This window comes from Mustelus asterias, unplaced genomic scaffold, assembly GCF_964213995.1.
Source record: "Mustelus asterias unplaced genomic scaffold, sMusAst1.hap1.1 HAP1_SCAFFOLD_364, whole genome shotgun sequence".
Classification (NCBI taxonomy): domain Eukaryota; kingdom Metazoa; phylum Chordata; class Chondrichthyes; order Carcharhiniformes; family Triakidae; genus Mustelus; species Mustelus asterias.
In genome coordinates this window covers 43602-62506 of record NW_027590322.1, presented here as the reverse complement: position 1 = coordinate 62506, position 18905 = coordinate 43602, and the positions used below count along the sequence as shown (strand labels likewise).

The 18905-nt window shown below is 43.4% G+C and overlaps 1 protein-coding gene across 1 annotated transcript in view; it reads left to right on the top strand.

The window, feature by feature from the left end:
• The window catches only part of LOC144486487 (glutamate receptor ionotropic, kainate 5-like), a gene marked incomplete at its 5' end in the record, with an annotated part of 457902 nt that overhangs the window by 396413 nt on the left and 42584 nt on the right, over window positions 1-18905 (top strand). Inside the window, 2 exons of the mRNA XM_078204531.1 lie at window positions 3114-3317; window positions 3878-3991. Coding sequence (XP_078060657.1) covers window positions 3114-3317; window positions 3878-3991 — 318 coding nt within the window. The remainder of the gene's footprint in view (window positions 1-3113; window positions 3318-3877; window positions 3992-18905) is intronic.

The window sequence follows — 18905 nt, the reverse complement described above, 5'->3', positions numbered from 1 at the left end:
GTCCCTGCCCCTCCCAGCCCCTGCCCCTCCCAGCCCCTGCCCCTCCCAGCCCCTGCCCCTCCCAGCCCCTGCCCCTCCCAGCCCCTGCCCCTCCCAGCCCCTGCCCCTCCCAGCCCCTCCCAGCCCCTGCCCCTCCCAGCCCCTCCCAGCCCCTGCCCCTCCCAGCCCCTGCCCCTCCCAGTCCCTGCCCCTCCCAGTCCCTGCCCCTCCCAGTCCCTGCCCCTCCCAGTCCCTGCCCCTGCCAGTCCCTGCCCCTCCCATAGAACATAGAACATTACAACGCAGTACAGGCCCTTCGGCCCTCGATGTTGCGCCGACCAGTGGTACCAATCTAAAGCCCCTCTAATCTACACTATTCCAATATCATCCATATGTTTATCCAATAACCACTTGAACGCTCTCAACGTTGATGAGTCCACCACTGCTGCAGGCAGGGCATTCCACGCCCTTACTACTCTCTGAGTAAAGAACCTACCTCTAACATCTGTCCTATATCTCTCACCCCTCAATTTAAAGCTATGTCCCCTCGTGCTAGCCAACACCATCCGAGGAAAAAGGTTCTCACTATCCACCCTATCTAATCCTCTGATCATCTTGTATGCCTCTATTAAGTCACCTCTTAACCTTCTTCTCTCTAACGAAAACAACCTCAAGCCCCTCAGCCTTTCCTCATACGATTTTCCCACCATACCAGGCAACATCCTGGTAAATCTCCTCTGCACCCTTTCCAACACTTCCACATCTTTCCTATAATACGGCGACCAGAACTGTACGCAATACTCCAAATGCGGCCGCACCAGAGTTTTGTACAGTTGCAGCATGACCTCCTGGCTCCGAAACTCAATCCCTCTACCAATAAAAGCTAACACACCGTACGCCTTCTTAACAACCCTATCAACCTGGGTGCCAACTTTCAGGGATCTATGCACATGGACACCCAGATCCCTCTGTTCATCCACACTACCAAGTATCATACCATTAGCCCAGTACTCTGTATTCCTGTTACTCCTTCCAAAGTGAATCACCTCACACTTTTCCGCATTAAACTCCATTTGCCACCTCTCAGCCCAGCTCTGCAGCTTATCTATGTCCCTCTGTAACCTGCCACTTCCCTCTGCACTGTCTACAACTCCACCGACTTTAGTGTCATCCGCAAATTTACTAATCCATCCTTCCACGCCCTCATCCAAGTCATTTATAAACATGACAAACAGCAGCGGCCCCAAAACAGATCCTTGCGGTACACCACTAGTAACTGAACTCCAGGATGAATATTTCCCATCAACCACCACCCTTTGTTTTCTTACAGCTAGCCAATTCCTGATCCAAACCACTAAATCACCCTCAATCCCATGTGTCCGTATTTTCTGCAAAAGCTTACCATGGGGAACCTTATCAAACGCTTTGCTGAAATCCATATACACCACATCAACTGCTTTACCCTCATCCACCTCTTTGGTCACCTTCTCAAAGAACTCAATAAGGTTTGTGAGACACGACCTACCCTTCAAAAAACCGTGCTGACTATCCCTAATCAAATTATTCCTTTCTAGGTGATTATAAATCCTATCTCTTATAATCCTTTCCAATACTTTGCCCACAACAGAAGTAAGGCTCACCGGTCTATAATCACCAGGGTTGTCCCTACTCCCCTTCTTGAACAAAGGGACAACATTTGCTATCCTCCAGTATTCTGGCACTGTTCCTGTAGACAATGACGACACAAAGATCAAAGCCAAAGGCTCTGCAATCTCCTCTCTAGCCTCCCAGAGAATCCTAGGATAAATCCCATCCGGCACAGGGGACTTATCTATTTTTACCCTTTCCAGAATTGCTAACACCTCCTCCTTATGAACATCAATCGCATCCAGTCCAACAGCCTGCATCTCAGTACTCCCCTCAACAACACTGTCCCTCTCCAGTGTGAATACCGACGAAAAATATTCATTTAGTGCCTCTCCTATCTCTTCAGACTCCAGTCCCTGCCCCTCCCAGTCCCTGCCCCTCCCAGTCCCTGCCCCTCCCAGTCCCTGCCCCTCCCAGTCCCTGCCCCTCCCAGTCCCTGCCCCTCCCAGTCCCTGCCCCTCCCAGTCCCTGCCCCTCCCAGTCCCTGCCCCTCCCAGTCCCTGCCACTCCCAGTCCCTGCCCCTGCCAGTCCCTGCCCCTGCCAGTCCCTGCCCCTGCCAGTCCCTGCCCCTCACAGTCCCTGCCCCTCACAGTCCCTGCCCCTCACAGTCCCTGCCCCTCACAGTCCCTGCCCCTCACAGTCCCTGCTGCCTCACAGTCCCTGACCCTCACAGTCCCTGCCCCTCACAGTCCCTGCCCCTCACAGTCCCTGCCCCTCACAGTCCCTGCCCCTCACAGCACTGCTGCCTCACAGCACCATGTTCAATTCCTGGCCTTGGGTCAATGTCTGTGTGGAGTCTGCACATTCTCCCCGTGTCTGCGTGGGTTTCCTCTGGGTGCTCTGGTTTCCTCCCACAGTCTGAAAGATGTGCTGGTTAGGTGCATTGGCCATGCTAAATTCTCCCTCAGTGAACCCAAACAGATGCCAGAGTGTGGTAACTCGGGGATTTTCACAGTAACTTCATTGCAGTGTTAATGTAAGCTGACTGGTGACACTGATAAATAAACATAAAAATACCCATATCCAACACTCAAATCTCCACTCTCCAGCCCTTGCCCCATCCTGCCTGCCCCTATCACCCCACACCCTTAGCTGCAAATCCACACCCTCAGACACTGACACGCTTTGCCTCGTGCCCCTCCCCCAATCCGATGCCCTCTTATCCTCCCACCCCTGCCCCGTCTCACACACACAAACCCCACAATTGCTGCCCATCAGACAATCCCTGACCTCTGTGAGCTTGGAGGTGTGAATCGGTGAGTGTGAGAGCAAAGGTGTGAATCGGCGAGTGTGAGAGCGAAGGTGTGAATCGGTGAGTGTGAGAGCGAAGGTGTGAATCGGCGAGTGTGAGAGCGAAGGTGTGAATCGGTGAGTGTGAGAGCGAAGGTGTGAATCGGTGAGTGTGAGAGCGAAGGTGTGAATCGGTGAGTGAGAAGTTGTGTATCACAAGCGTGCACACTCACATTTCGGTTCTGTGTCCCAATAGGAAAATCCGTACGTGATGAGGAAACGTAATTTTCAGGAATTGATGGAGAATGATCGATATGAGGGGTTTTGTGTGGACATGCTGAAGGAGCTGGGAGACATCCTGAAGTTTAATTTTAAGATCAAACTGGTGGAAGATGGACTGTATGGAGCTCCCGAGTCAAACGGTTCATGGACTGGCATGGTTGGGGAACTCATCCAGAGGGTAGGTGTCCTGCACAGGGCAAGACTGGCACTGGCTAACAAAGGCACATCAAACAGCTTGGAGTGGGGTAACACAGGACATAAGGAGGCCAGTCAGCCCCTGGATACTGGTACACAGGAACTGGAGGGGGTAATTCAGCCCCTCTTGATCCTATTGGACTGAATCAGAGAGAGGCCCATTCAACCCCTCGGGCCTGTTACACAAAAACAGGAGGAGACCATTCAGCCTCTCAAGCACGTCTCGCAGGAACAGGGGGAGGCCCATTCACCCCTTAAGCCTGTTAAACAGATGGAGGCAGAGTGCGAGAGACAGAGTGAAGAAGCAAGGAGAAAGAAACACAATTAGAGCAAGACGGTGAGAGAGACAGGGTGAGCAAGAGAGAGAGGAAAAAGACTGAAACACAAAGAGTTGTGGAGCGAGGGGGAGAGAGTCAGACAGAAATACAGAAAAGAACGGACAGAAAGAAAGAAGGAGAAAGAGAGAGACAGAGATAGAGACAGAGATAGAGACAGTGAGAGATGTGAATTGTGTGGGATGACACTGTGTTTGTGTACTTTTAGAAAGCGGACCTTGCTGTAGCTGCCTTCACGATCACTGCAGAGAGAGAGAAAGTGATTGACTTCTCCAAACCCTTCATGACGCTGGGGATTAGCATCTTGTACCGAATGCATATGGTAAGAATGATCAGTCTTCAACACTATCTCGAGATCCAGAAAACTCAGGCAAGAATATAATCACAACATCCAGGAAAGCTTAGTGGGAATTTCAACACACACAAGAACACAAACATCATTTAAAACGTTGCCTACAAATCTGCTTGATCACAATAAATAGTGTTTAGATTTTATTGAAAGTAACGCTTGATTTGCAGTTAAATTTCAAGTAACAATGATAACTAATTTCCAAAACATGATGCATCAATTAAACACACTGCACACAGGTCAGGGTCAATGTAATCACATTCCTACACCGGGAGATCACACACACACTGTCCCGAATCAAACATCACACCATTCACACACACACTGTCCCGAATCAAACATCACACCATTCACACACACACACTGTCCCTAATCAAACATCACACCATTCACACACACACTGTCCCGAATCAAACATCACACCATTCACACACACACACTGTCCCTAATCAAACATCACACCATTCACTCACACACTGTCCCTAATTAAACATCACACCATTCACACACACACTGTCCCTAATTAAACATCACACCATTCACACACACACTGTCCCGAATTAAACATCACACCATTCACACACACACTGTCCCTAATTAAACTTCACACCATTCACACACACACTGTCCCTAAGTAAACATCACAACATTCACACGTGCTGTCCCTAATTAAACATCACACCATTCACACACACACTGTCCCTAAGTAAACATCACAACATTCACACACACTGTCCCTAATTAAACATCACACCATTCACACACACACTGTCTCTAATGAAACATCAGACCATTCACACACACAAAGTCCCTAATTAAACATCACACCATTCACACACATTCTGTCCCTAATTAAACATCACACCATTCACACACACACTGTCTCTAATGAAACATCACACCATTCACACACACACTGTCCCTAATTAAACATCACACCATTCACACACACACTGTCCCTCATGAAACATCACACAATTGACACACACACTGTCTCTAATTAAAGATCACACCATTCACACACACACTGTCCCTAATTAAACATCACACCATTCACACACACACTGTCTCTAATGAAACATCACACCATTCACACACACACTGTCCCTAATTAAACATCACACCATTCATACACACTCTGTCCTTAAGTAAACATCACACCATTCACACACACACTGTACCTAATCAAACATCACACCAGTCACACACACAGTCCCTCATGAAACATCCACACAATTCACACACACACACTGTCCCTAATTAAACATCACACCATTCACACTGTCCCAAATTAAACATCACACCATTCACACACACACTGTCCAGAATTGAACATCACACCATTCACACACACACTGTCCCTAATTAAACACCACACCATTCACACACACACTGTCCCTAATTAAACACCACACCATTCACACACACACTGTCCCTAATTAAACATCACACCATTCACACACACACTGTCCCTAATTAAACACCACACCATTCACACACACATTGTCGCTAATTAAACATCGCACCATTCACACACACACTGTCTCTAATGAAACACCACACCATTCGCACACACACTGTCCCTAATTAAACATCACACCATTCACACACACACTGCCCCAAATTAAACATCACACCAATCACACACACACTGTCTCTAATGAAACATCACACCATTCAGACACACTCTGTCCCTAATTAAACATCACACCATTCACACACACACTGTCTCTAATGAAACATCACACCATTCACACACACACTGTCCCTAATTAAACATCACAGCATTCACACACACACTGTCCCGAAGTAAACATCACAACATTCACAGTGTCCCAAATTAATCATCACACCATTCACACACACACAGTTCCGAATTAAACATCACACCATTCACAGTGTCCCAAATTAAACATCACACCATTCGCACGCACACTGTCCCTAAGTAAACATCACAACATTCACACGTACTGTCCCTAATTAAATATCACACCATTCACACACACACTGTCCCTAATTAAACATCACACCATTCACACACACACTGTCCCTAAGTAAACATCACAACATTCACACATACTGTCCCAAATTAAACATCACACCATTCACACACACACTGTCCCTAATTAAACATCACACCATTCACACACACACTGTCCCTAATCAAACATCACACCATTCACACACACTGTCTCTAATAAAACATCACCCCATTCGCACGCACACTGTCCCTAATTAAACATCACACCATTCACACTGTCCCAAATTAAACATTACAACATTCACACACACACATTGTCCCGAATTAAACATCACACCATTCACAAACACACTGTCCCTAATCAAACATCACACCATTCACACACACTGCTTCTAATTAAACATCACGCCATTCACACATACACTGTCCCTCATGAAACATCACACAATTGACACACACACTGTCTCTAATTAAAGATCACACCATTCACACACACACTGTCCCTAATTAAAGATCACACCATTCACACACACACACTGTCCCTAATTAAACATCACACCATTCACACACACACTGTCCCTAAGTAAACATTACAACATTCACACTGTCCCGAATTAAACATCACACCATTCGCACGCACACTGTCCCTAAGTAAACATCACAACATTCACACGTACTGTCCCTAATTAAATATCACACCATTCACACACACACTGTCCCTAATTAAACATCACACCATTCACACACACACTGTCCCTAAGTAAACATCACAACATTCACACATACTGTCCCAAATTAAACATCACACCATTCACACACACACTGTCCCTAATTAAACATCACACCATTCACACACACACTGTCCCTAATCAAACATCACACCATTCACACACACTGTCTCTAATAAAACATCACCCCATTCACACACACACTGTCCCTAATTAAACATCACACCATTCACACTGTCCCAAATTAAACATTACAACATTCACACACACACATTGTCCCTAATTAAACATCACACCATTCACACACACACTGTCCCTAATCAAACATCAGACCATTCACACACACTGTCTCTAATTAAACATCACACCATTCACACATACACTGTCCCTCATGAAACATCACACAATTGACACACACACTGTCTCGAATTAAAGATCACACCATTCACACACACACTGTCCCTAATTAAAGATCACACCATTCACACACACACTGTCCCTAATTAAACATCACACCATTCACACACACACTGTCCCTAAGTAAACATTACAACATTCACACTGTCCCGAATTAAACATCACCCCATTCACACACACTGGCTCTAATTAAACATCACCCCATTCACTCTCACACTGTCCCTATTTAAACATCACACCATTCACACACACACTGTCCCTTATTAAACATCACACCATTCACACACACACTGTCCCGAATCAAGCATCACACCAGTCACACACACACTGTCCCTCATGAAACATCACACAATTCACACACACACACTGTCTCTAATTAAACATCACACCATTCACACACACACTGTCCCTAATTAAACATCACACCATTCACACACACACTGTCCCTAATTAAACATCACACCATTCACACATACACTGTCCCTCATGAAACATCACACAATTCACACACACACTGTCTCGAATTAATCATCACAGCACTCACACACACACACTGTCTCTAATGAAACATTACACCATTCACACACACACTGTCCCGAATCAAACATTACACCATTCACACACACACTGTCGCTAATTAAACATCACACCATTCACACACACACTGTCCCTAATTAAACATCACACCATTCACACATACACTGTCCCTCATGAAACATCACACAATTCACACACACACTGTCTCGAATTAATCATCACAGCACTCACACACTCACACTGTCTCTAATGAAACACCACACCATTCACACACACACCGTCCCAAATCAAACATCACACCATTCACACACACACTGTCCCGAAGTAAACATCACAACATTCACACGTACTGTCCCTAATTAAACATCACACCATTCACACACACTCTGTCCTTAACTAAACATCGCACCATTCATACACACACTGTCGCTAATGAAACATCACACCATTCACACGCACACACTGTCCCTAATTAAACATCGCACCATTCACACACACACTGTCTCTAATGAAACACCACACCATTCACACACACATTGTCCCTAATTAAACATCACACCATTCACACACAATCTGTGCCAAATCAAACATTGCACCATTCACACACACTGTTTCTAATTAAACATCACACCATTCACACACACACTTTCCCGAATTAAACATTACACCATTTAAACACACACTGTCTCGAATTAAAGATCACACCATTCACACACACACTGTTCGAATTAAACCTCACACCATTCACACACACACATAGTCCCTAATTAAACCTCACCCCATTCACACACACTGTCCCTAATTAAACATCACACCATTCACACACACACTGTCCCTCATGAAGAATCACACAATTCACACACACACTGTCTCTATTGAAAGATCACACCATTCACACACACACTGTCCCGAATTAAACATCACACCATTCACACACACACACACTGTCCCTAATTAAACATCACACCATTCACACACAAACACTCTCCCGAATTAAACATCACACCATTCACACACACACTGTCCCTAAGTAAACATCACAACATTCACACACACACTGTCCCGAATTAAACATCACACCATTCACACACACACACTGTCACTAATTAAACATCACACCATTCACACACACACACTGTCCCTAAGTAATCATCACACCATTCACACACACACTTTTTCGATTCAAACATCACACCATTCACACACACTGTCTCTAAATAAACATCACACCATTCACACACACACTGTCCCTAATTAAACATCACACCATTCGCACACACACTGTCTCTAATGAAACACCACACCATTCACACACACATTGTCCCTAATTAAACATCACACCATTCACACACACACTGTCCCAAATCAAACATCGCACCATTCACACACACATTGTCCCTAATTAAACATCACACCATTCACACACACACTCCCCCAAATTAAACATCACACCATTCACACACACACTGTCTCTAATGAAACATCACACCATTCACACACACACTGTCCCTAATTAAACATCACACCATTCACACACACACTGTCCCTCATGAAACATCACACAATTGACACACACACTGTCTCTAATTAAAGATCACACCATTCACACACACACTGTCCCTAATTAAACATCACACCATTCACACACACACTGTCCCTAATTAAACATCACACCATTCACACACACACTGTCCCTAATTAAACATCACACTATTCACACACACTCTGTCCCTAATTAAACATCACACCATTCACACACACACTGTCTCTAATGAAACATCACACCATTCACACACACACTGTCCCTAATTAAACATCACACCATTCATCCACACTCTGTCCTTAAGTAAACATCACACCATTCACACACACACTGTACCTAATCAAACATCACACCAGTCACACACACAGTCCCTCATGAAACATCCACACAATTCACACACACACACTGTCCCTAATTAAACATCACACCATTCACACTGTCCCAAATTAAACATCACACCATTCACACACACACTGTCCAGAATTGAACATCACACCATTCACACACACACTGTCCCTAATTAAACACCACACCATTCACACACACACTGTCCCTAATTAAACACCACACCATTCACACACACACTGTCCCTAATTAAACATCACACCATTCACACACACACTGTCCCTAATTAAACACCACACCATTCACACACACATTGTCGGTAATTAAACATCGCACCATTCACACACACACTGTCTCTAATGAAACACCACACCATTCGCACACACACTGTCCCTAATTAAACATCACACCATTCACACACACACTGCCCCAAATTAAACATCACACCAATCACACACACACTGTCTCTAATGAAACATCACACCATTCAGACACACTCTGTCCCTAATTAAACATCACACCATTCACACACACACTGTCTCTAATGAAACATCACACCATTCACACACACACTGTCCCTAATTAAACATCACACCATTCATACACACTCTGTCCTTAAGTAAACATCACACCATTCACACACACACTGTACCTAATCAAACATCACACCATTCGCACACACACTGTCCCTAATTAAACATCACAGCATTCACACACACACTGTCCCGAAGTAAACATCACAACATTCACAGTGTCCCAAATTAATCATCACACCATTCACACACACACAGTTCCGAATTAAACATCACACCATTCACAGTGTCCCAAATTAAACATCACACCATTCGCACGCACACTGTCCCTAAGTAAACATCACAACATTCACACGTACTGTCCCTAATTAAATATCACACCATTCACACACACACTGTCCCTAATTAAACATCACACCATTCACACACACACTGTTCCTAAGTAAACATCACAACATTCACACATACTGTCCCAAATTAAACATCACACCATTCACACACACACTGTCCCTAATTAAACATCACACCATTCACACACACACTGTCCCTAATCAAACATCACACCATTCACACACACTGTCTCTAATAAAACATCACCCCATTCGCACGCACACTGTCCCTAATTAAACATCACACCATTCACACTGTCCCAAATTAAACATTACAACATTCACACACACACATTGTCCCTAATTAAACATCACACCATTCACAAACACACTGTCCCTAATCAAACATCACACCATTCACACACACTGCTTCTAATTAAACATCACACCATTCACACATACACTGTCCCTCATGAAACATCACACAATTGACACACACACTGTCTCTAATTAAAGATCACACCATTCACACACACACTGTCCCTAATTAAAGATCACACCATTCACACACACACTGTCCCTAATTAAACATCACACCATTCACACACACACTGTCCCTAAGTAAACATTACAACATTCACACTGTCCCGAATTAAACATCACACCATTCGCACGCACACTGTCCCTAAGTAAACATCACAACATTCACACGTACTGTCCCTAATTAAATATCACACCATTCACACACACACTGTCCCTAATTAAACATCACACCATTCACACACACACTGTCCCAAAGTAAACATCACAACATTCACACATACTGTCCCAAATTAAACATCACACCATTCACACACACACTGTCCCTAATTAAACATCACACCATTCACACACACACTGTCCCTAATCAAACATCACACCATTCACACACACTGTCTCTAATAAAACATCACCCCATTCACACACACACTGTCCCTAATCAAACATCACACCATTCACACACACTGTCTCTAATTAAACATCACACCATTCACACATACACTGTCCCTCATGAAACATCACACCATTCACACACACACTGTCTCGAATTAAAGATCACACCATTCACACACACACTGTCCCTAATTAAACATCACACCATTCACACACACACTGTCCCTAATTAAACATCACACCATTCACACACACACTGTCCCTAAGTAAACATTACAACATTCACACTGTCCCGAATTAAACATCACCCCATTCACACACACTGGCTCTAATTAAACATCACCCCATTCACTCTCACACTGTCCCTATTTAAACATCACACCATTCACACACACACTGTCCCTAATTAAACACCACACCATTCACACACACACCGTCACTTATTAAACATCACACCATTCACACACACACTGTCCCTAATCAAGCATCACACCAGTCACACACACACTGTCCCTCATGAAACATCACACAATTCACACACACACACTGTCTCTAATTAAACATCACACCATTCACACACACACTGTCCCTAATTAAACATCACACCATTCACACACACACTGTCCCTAATTAAACATCACACCATTCACACATACACTGTCCCTCATGAAACATCACACAACTCACACACACACTGTCTCGAATTAATCATCACAGCACTCACACACACACACTGTCTCTAATGAAACATTACACCATTCACACACACACTGTCCCGAATCAAACATTACACCATTCACACACACACTGTCGCTAATTAAACATCACACCATTCACACACACACTGTCCCTAATTAAACATCACACCATTCACACATACACTGTCCCTCATGAAACATCACACAATTCACACACACACTGTCTCGAATTAATCATCACAGCACTCACACACTCACACTGTCTCTAATGAAACACCACACCATTCACACACACACCGTCCCAAATCAAACATCACACCATTCACACACACACTGTCCCGAAGTAAACATCACAACATTCACACGTACTGTCCCTAATTAAACATCACACCATTCACACACACTCTGTCCTTAACTAAACATCGCACCATTCATACACACACTGTCGCTAATTAAACATCGCACCATTCACACACACACTGTCCCTAATGAAACATCACACCATTCACACGCACACACTGTCCCTAATTAAACATCGCACCATTCACACACACACTGTCTCTAATGAAACACCACACCATTCACACACACATTGTCCCTAATTAAACATCGCACCATTCACACACACACTGTCTCTAATGAAACACCACACCATTCACACACACATTGTCCCTAATTAAACATCACACCATTCACACACAATCTGTCCCAAATCAAACATTGCACCATTCACACACACTGTTTCTAATTAAACATCACACCATTCACACACACACTTTCCCGAATTAAACATTACACCATTTAAACACACACTGTCTCGAATTAAAGATCACACCATTCACACACACACTGTTCGAATTAAACCTCACACCATTCACACACACACATAGTCCCTAATTAAACCTCACCCCATTCACACACACTGTCCCTAATTAAACATCACACCATTCACACACACACTGTCCCTCATGAAGAATCACACAATTCACACACACACTGTCTCTATTGAAAGATCACACCATTCACACACACACTGTCCCGAATTAAACATCACACCATTCACACACACACACACTGTCCCTAATTAAACATCACACCATTCACACACAAACACTCTCCCGAATTAAACATCACACCATTCACACACACACTGTCCCTAAGTAAACATCACAACATTCACACACACACTGTCCCGAATTAAACATCACACCATTCACACACACACACTGTCACTAATTAAACATCACACCATTCACACACACACACTGTCCCTAAGTAATCATCACACCATTCACACACACACTTTTTCGATTCAAACATCACACCATTCACACACACTGTCTCTAAATAAACATCACACCATTCACACACACACTGTCCCTAATTGAACACCACACCATTCACACACACATTGTCCCTAATTAAACATCACACCATTCACACACACACTGTCCCAAATCAAACATTGCACCATTCACACACACTGTTTCTAATTAAACATCACACCATTCACACACACACTTTCTCGAATTTAACATTACACCATTTAAACACACACTGTCTCCAATTAAAGATCACACCATTCACACACACACACACTGTCCCTAAGTAAACATCACAACATTCACACGTACTGTCCCGAATTAAACATCACACCATTCACACACACACACTGTCCCTAATTAAACATCACACCATTCACACACACACACTGTCCCTAATTAAACATCACACCATTCACACACACACTGTCCCAAATTAAACATCACACCATTCACACACACACTGTCACTAATTAAACATCACACCATTCACACACACACACTGTCCCTAAGTAAACATAACACCATTCACACACACACTGTTTCTAATCAAACATCACACCATTCACACACACACTGTCCCAAATTAAACATCACACCATTCGCACACACACTGTCTCTAATGAAACACCACACCATTCACACACACATTGTCCCTAATTAAACATCACACCATTCACACACACACTGTCCCAAATCAAACATCGCACCATTCACACACACTGTTTCTAATTAAACATCACACCATTCACACACACACTTTCCCGAATTAAACATTACACCATTTAAACACACACTGTCTCTAATTAAAGATCACACCATTCACACACACACTGTTCGAATTAAACCTCACACCATTCACACACACACATAGTCCCTAATTAAACCTCACCCCATTCACACACACTGTCCCTAATTAAACATCACACCATTCACACACACACTGTCCCTCATGAAGAATCACACAATTCACACACACACTGTCTCTAATGAAAGATCACACCATTCACACACACACACTGTCCCAAATTAAACATCACACCATTCACACACACAGTCCCTAATTAAACATCACACCATTCACACTGTCCCGAAAACACATCACACCATTCACACACACACTGTCCCTAATTAAACATCACACCATTCACACACACTCTGTCTCTAATGAAACACCACACCATTCACACACACACTGCCCCTAATTAAACATCACACCATTCACACACACACTGTCCCTAATTAAACATCACACCATTCACACACACACTGTCACTAATTAAACATCACAACATTCACACGTGCTGTCCCTAATTAAACATCATACCATTCACACACTCTGTCCCTAATTAAACATCATACCATTCACACACACACAGTCCCTAATTAAACATCACACCATTCACACACACACTGTCCCTAATTAAACATAACACCATTCACTCACACTGTCTCTAATTAAACATCACCCCATTCACACACACATTGTCCCTAATTAAACATAACACCATTCACACTGTCCCAAATTAAACATCACACCATTCACACACACATTGTCCCTAATTAAACATCACACCATTCACTCACACTATCTCTAATTAAACATCACCCCATTCACACACACATTGTCCCTAATTAAACATCACACCATTCACATACACAGTCCCTCATGAAACATCACACCATTCACTCACACTGTCTCAAATTAAACATCACCCCATTCACACACACATTGTCCCGAATTAAAGATCACACCATTCACACACACAGTCCCTCATGAAAAATCACACCATTCACTCACACTGTCTCTAATTAAACATCAGCCCATTCACACACACACTGTCCCTAATTAAACATCACACCATTCACACTGTCCCAAATAAAACATCACACCATTCACACACACACTGTCCAGAATTAAACATCACACCATTCACACACACACTGTATCTAATGAAACACCACACCATTCACACACACACTGTCCCTAATTAAACATCACACCATTCACACACACACTGTCCCAAATCATACACCACACCATTCGCACACACACTGTCCCTAATTAAACATCACACCATTCACACACACACTGCCCCACATTAAACATCACACCATTCACACACACACTGTCTCTAATGAAACATCACACCATTCACACACACTCTGTCCCTAATTAAACATCAGACCATTCACACACACACACTGTCCCTAATTAAACATCACACCATTCATACACACACTGTCCCAAATCATACACCACACCATTCGCACACACACTGTCCCTAATTAAACATCACACCATTCACACACACACTGCCCCAAATTAAACATCACATCATTCACACACACACTGCCCCAAATTAAACATCACACCATTCACACACACACTGTCCCTAATTAAACATCGCACCATTCACACACACACTGTCCCTAATGAAACATCACACCATTCACACACACACTGTCCCAAATTAAACATCACACCATTCACACACACACTGTCTCTAATGAAACATCACACCATTCACACACACTGTCCCTAATTAAACATCACACCATTCACACACACACTGTCTCTAATGAAAGACCATACCATTCACACACACACTGTCCCTAATTAAACATCACACCATTCACACACACACACTGTCCCAAATCATACACCACACCATTCGCACACACACTGTCCCTAACTAAACATCACACCATTCACACACACACTGTCCCTAATTAAACATCGCACCATTCACACCCACACTGCCCCAAATTAAACATCACACCATTCACACACACACTGTCTCTAATGAAACATCACACCATTCACACACACACTGTCCCTAATTAAACATCGCACCATCCACACACACTCTGTCCCTAATTAAACATCACACCATTCACACACACAATGTTCCTAATGAAACATCACACCATTCACACACACATTGTCCCTAATTAAACATCACACCATTCACACACACACTCCCCCAAATTAAACATCACACCATTCACACACACACTGTCTCTAATGAAACATCACACCATTCACACACACACTGTCCCTAATTAAACATCGCACCATTCACACACACACTGTCCGTAATTAAACATCACACCATTCACACACACATTGTCCCTAATTAAACATCACACCATTCACACACACACTGCCCCAAATTCAACATCACACCATTCATACACACACTGTCCCAAATCATACACCACACCATTCGCACACACACTGTCCCTAATTAAACATCACACCATTCACACACACACTGCCCCAAATTAAACATCACACCATTCACACACACACTGTCTCTAATGAAACATCACACCATTCACACACACACTGTCCCGAATTAAACATCGCACCATTCCCACACACACTGTCCCTAATTAAACATCACACCATTCACACACACACTGTCTCTAATGAAACACCACACCATTCACACACACACTGTCCCTAATTAAGCATCACACCATTCACACACACACTGTCCCAAATCATACACCACACCATTTGCACACACACTGCCCCAAATTAAACATCACACCATTCACACACACACTGTCTCTAATGAAACATCACACCATTCACACACACTCTGTCCCTAATTAAACATCAGACCATTCACACACACTCTGTCCTTAAGTAAACATCACACCATTCACACACACATTGTCCCTAATTAAACATCACACCATTCACACACACACTGCCCCAAATTAAACATCACACCATTCATACACACACTGTCCCAAATCATACACCACACCATTCGCACACACACTGTCCCTAATTAAACATCACACCATTCACACACACACTGCCCCAAATTAAACATCACACCATTCACACACACACTGTCTCTAATGAAACCTCACACCATTCACACACACACTGTCCCGAATTAAACATCGCACCATTCCCACACACACTGTCCCTAATTAAACATCACACCATTCACACACACATTGTCCCTAATTAAACATCACACCATTCACACACACACTGTCTCTAATGAAACACCACACCATTCACACACACACTGTCCCTAATTAAACATCACACCATTCACACACACACTGTCCCAAATCATACACCACACCATTTGCACACACACTGCCCCAAATTAAACATCACACCATTCACACACACACTGTCCCTAATTAAACATCAGACCATTCACACACACACACTCTCCCTAATTAAACATCACACCATTCATACACACTCTGTCCTTAAGTAAACATCACACCATTCACACACACACTGTCCCTAATCAAACAGCACACCATTCACACACACACTGTCCCTAATTAAACATCACACCATTCACACACACACTGTCCCTAATTAAACATCACCCCATTCACACACACTGTCTCTAATTAAACATCACCCCATTCACTCACACACTGTCCCTAATTAAACATCACACCATTCATACACTCTGTCCTTAAGTAAACATCACACCATTCGCACACACACTGTCCCTAATCAAACATCACACCATTCACACACACACTGTCTCTAATTAAACATCACACCATTCACACACACACTGTCCCTAATTAAAAACCACACCATTCACACACACACTGTCCCTAATTAAACATCACACCATTCACACACACACTGTCCCTAATTAAACATCCCACCATTCACACAGCCACTGACCTTAACTAAACATCACAACATTCACACACACACTGTCCCTAATTAAACATCACACCATTCACACACACACTGTCCCCAATTAAACATCACACCATTCACACACACACTGTCCCGAATTAAACATCACACCATTCGAACACACTCTGTCCCTAATTAAACATCACAACATTCACACACACACTGTTCCTAATGAAACTTCACACCATTCATACACACACACTGTCCCGAATCAAAAATCGCACCATTCACACACACACTGTCTCTAATTAAACATCACACAATTCACACACACACTGTCCCTAATTAAACATCACACCATTCACACACACACTGTCTCGAATGAAACACCACACCATTCACACACACACTGTCCCTAATTAAACATCACACCATTCGCACACACACTGTCCCTCAGAAAACATCACAACATTCACACGTACTGTCCCTAATTAAACATCATACCATTCACACACACACACTGTCTCTAATGAAACATCACACCATTCACACACACACTGTCCCTAATTAAACATCACACCATTCACACACACTGTCCCGAATTAAACATCACACCATTCACACACTGTCCCAAATTAAACATTACACCTTTCACACACACACTGTCTGTAATGAAAGATCACACCATTCACACACACACTGTCCCAAATTAAACATCACACCATTCACACACAAAGAGTCCCTAATTAAACATCACACCATTCACACTGTCCCTAATTAAACATCACACCATTCACACACACACTGTTCCTAATTAAACATCACCCCATTCGCACACACTGTCTCTAATTAAACATCACCCCATTCACTCACACA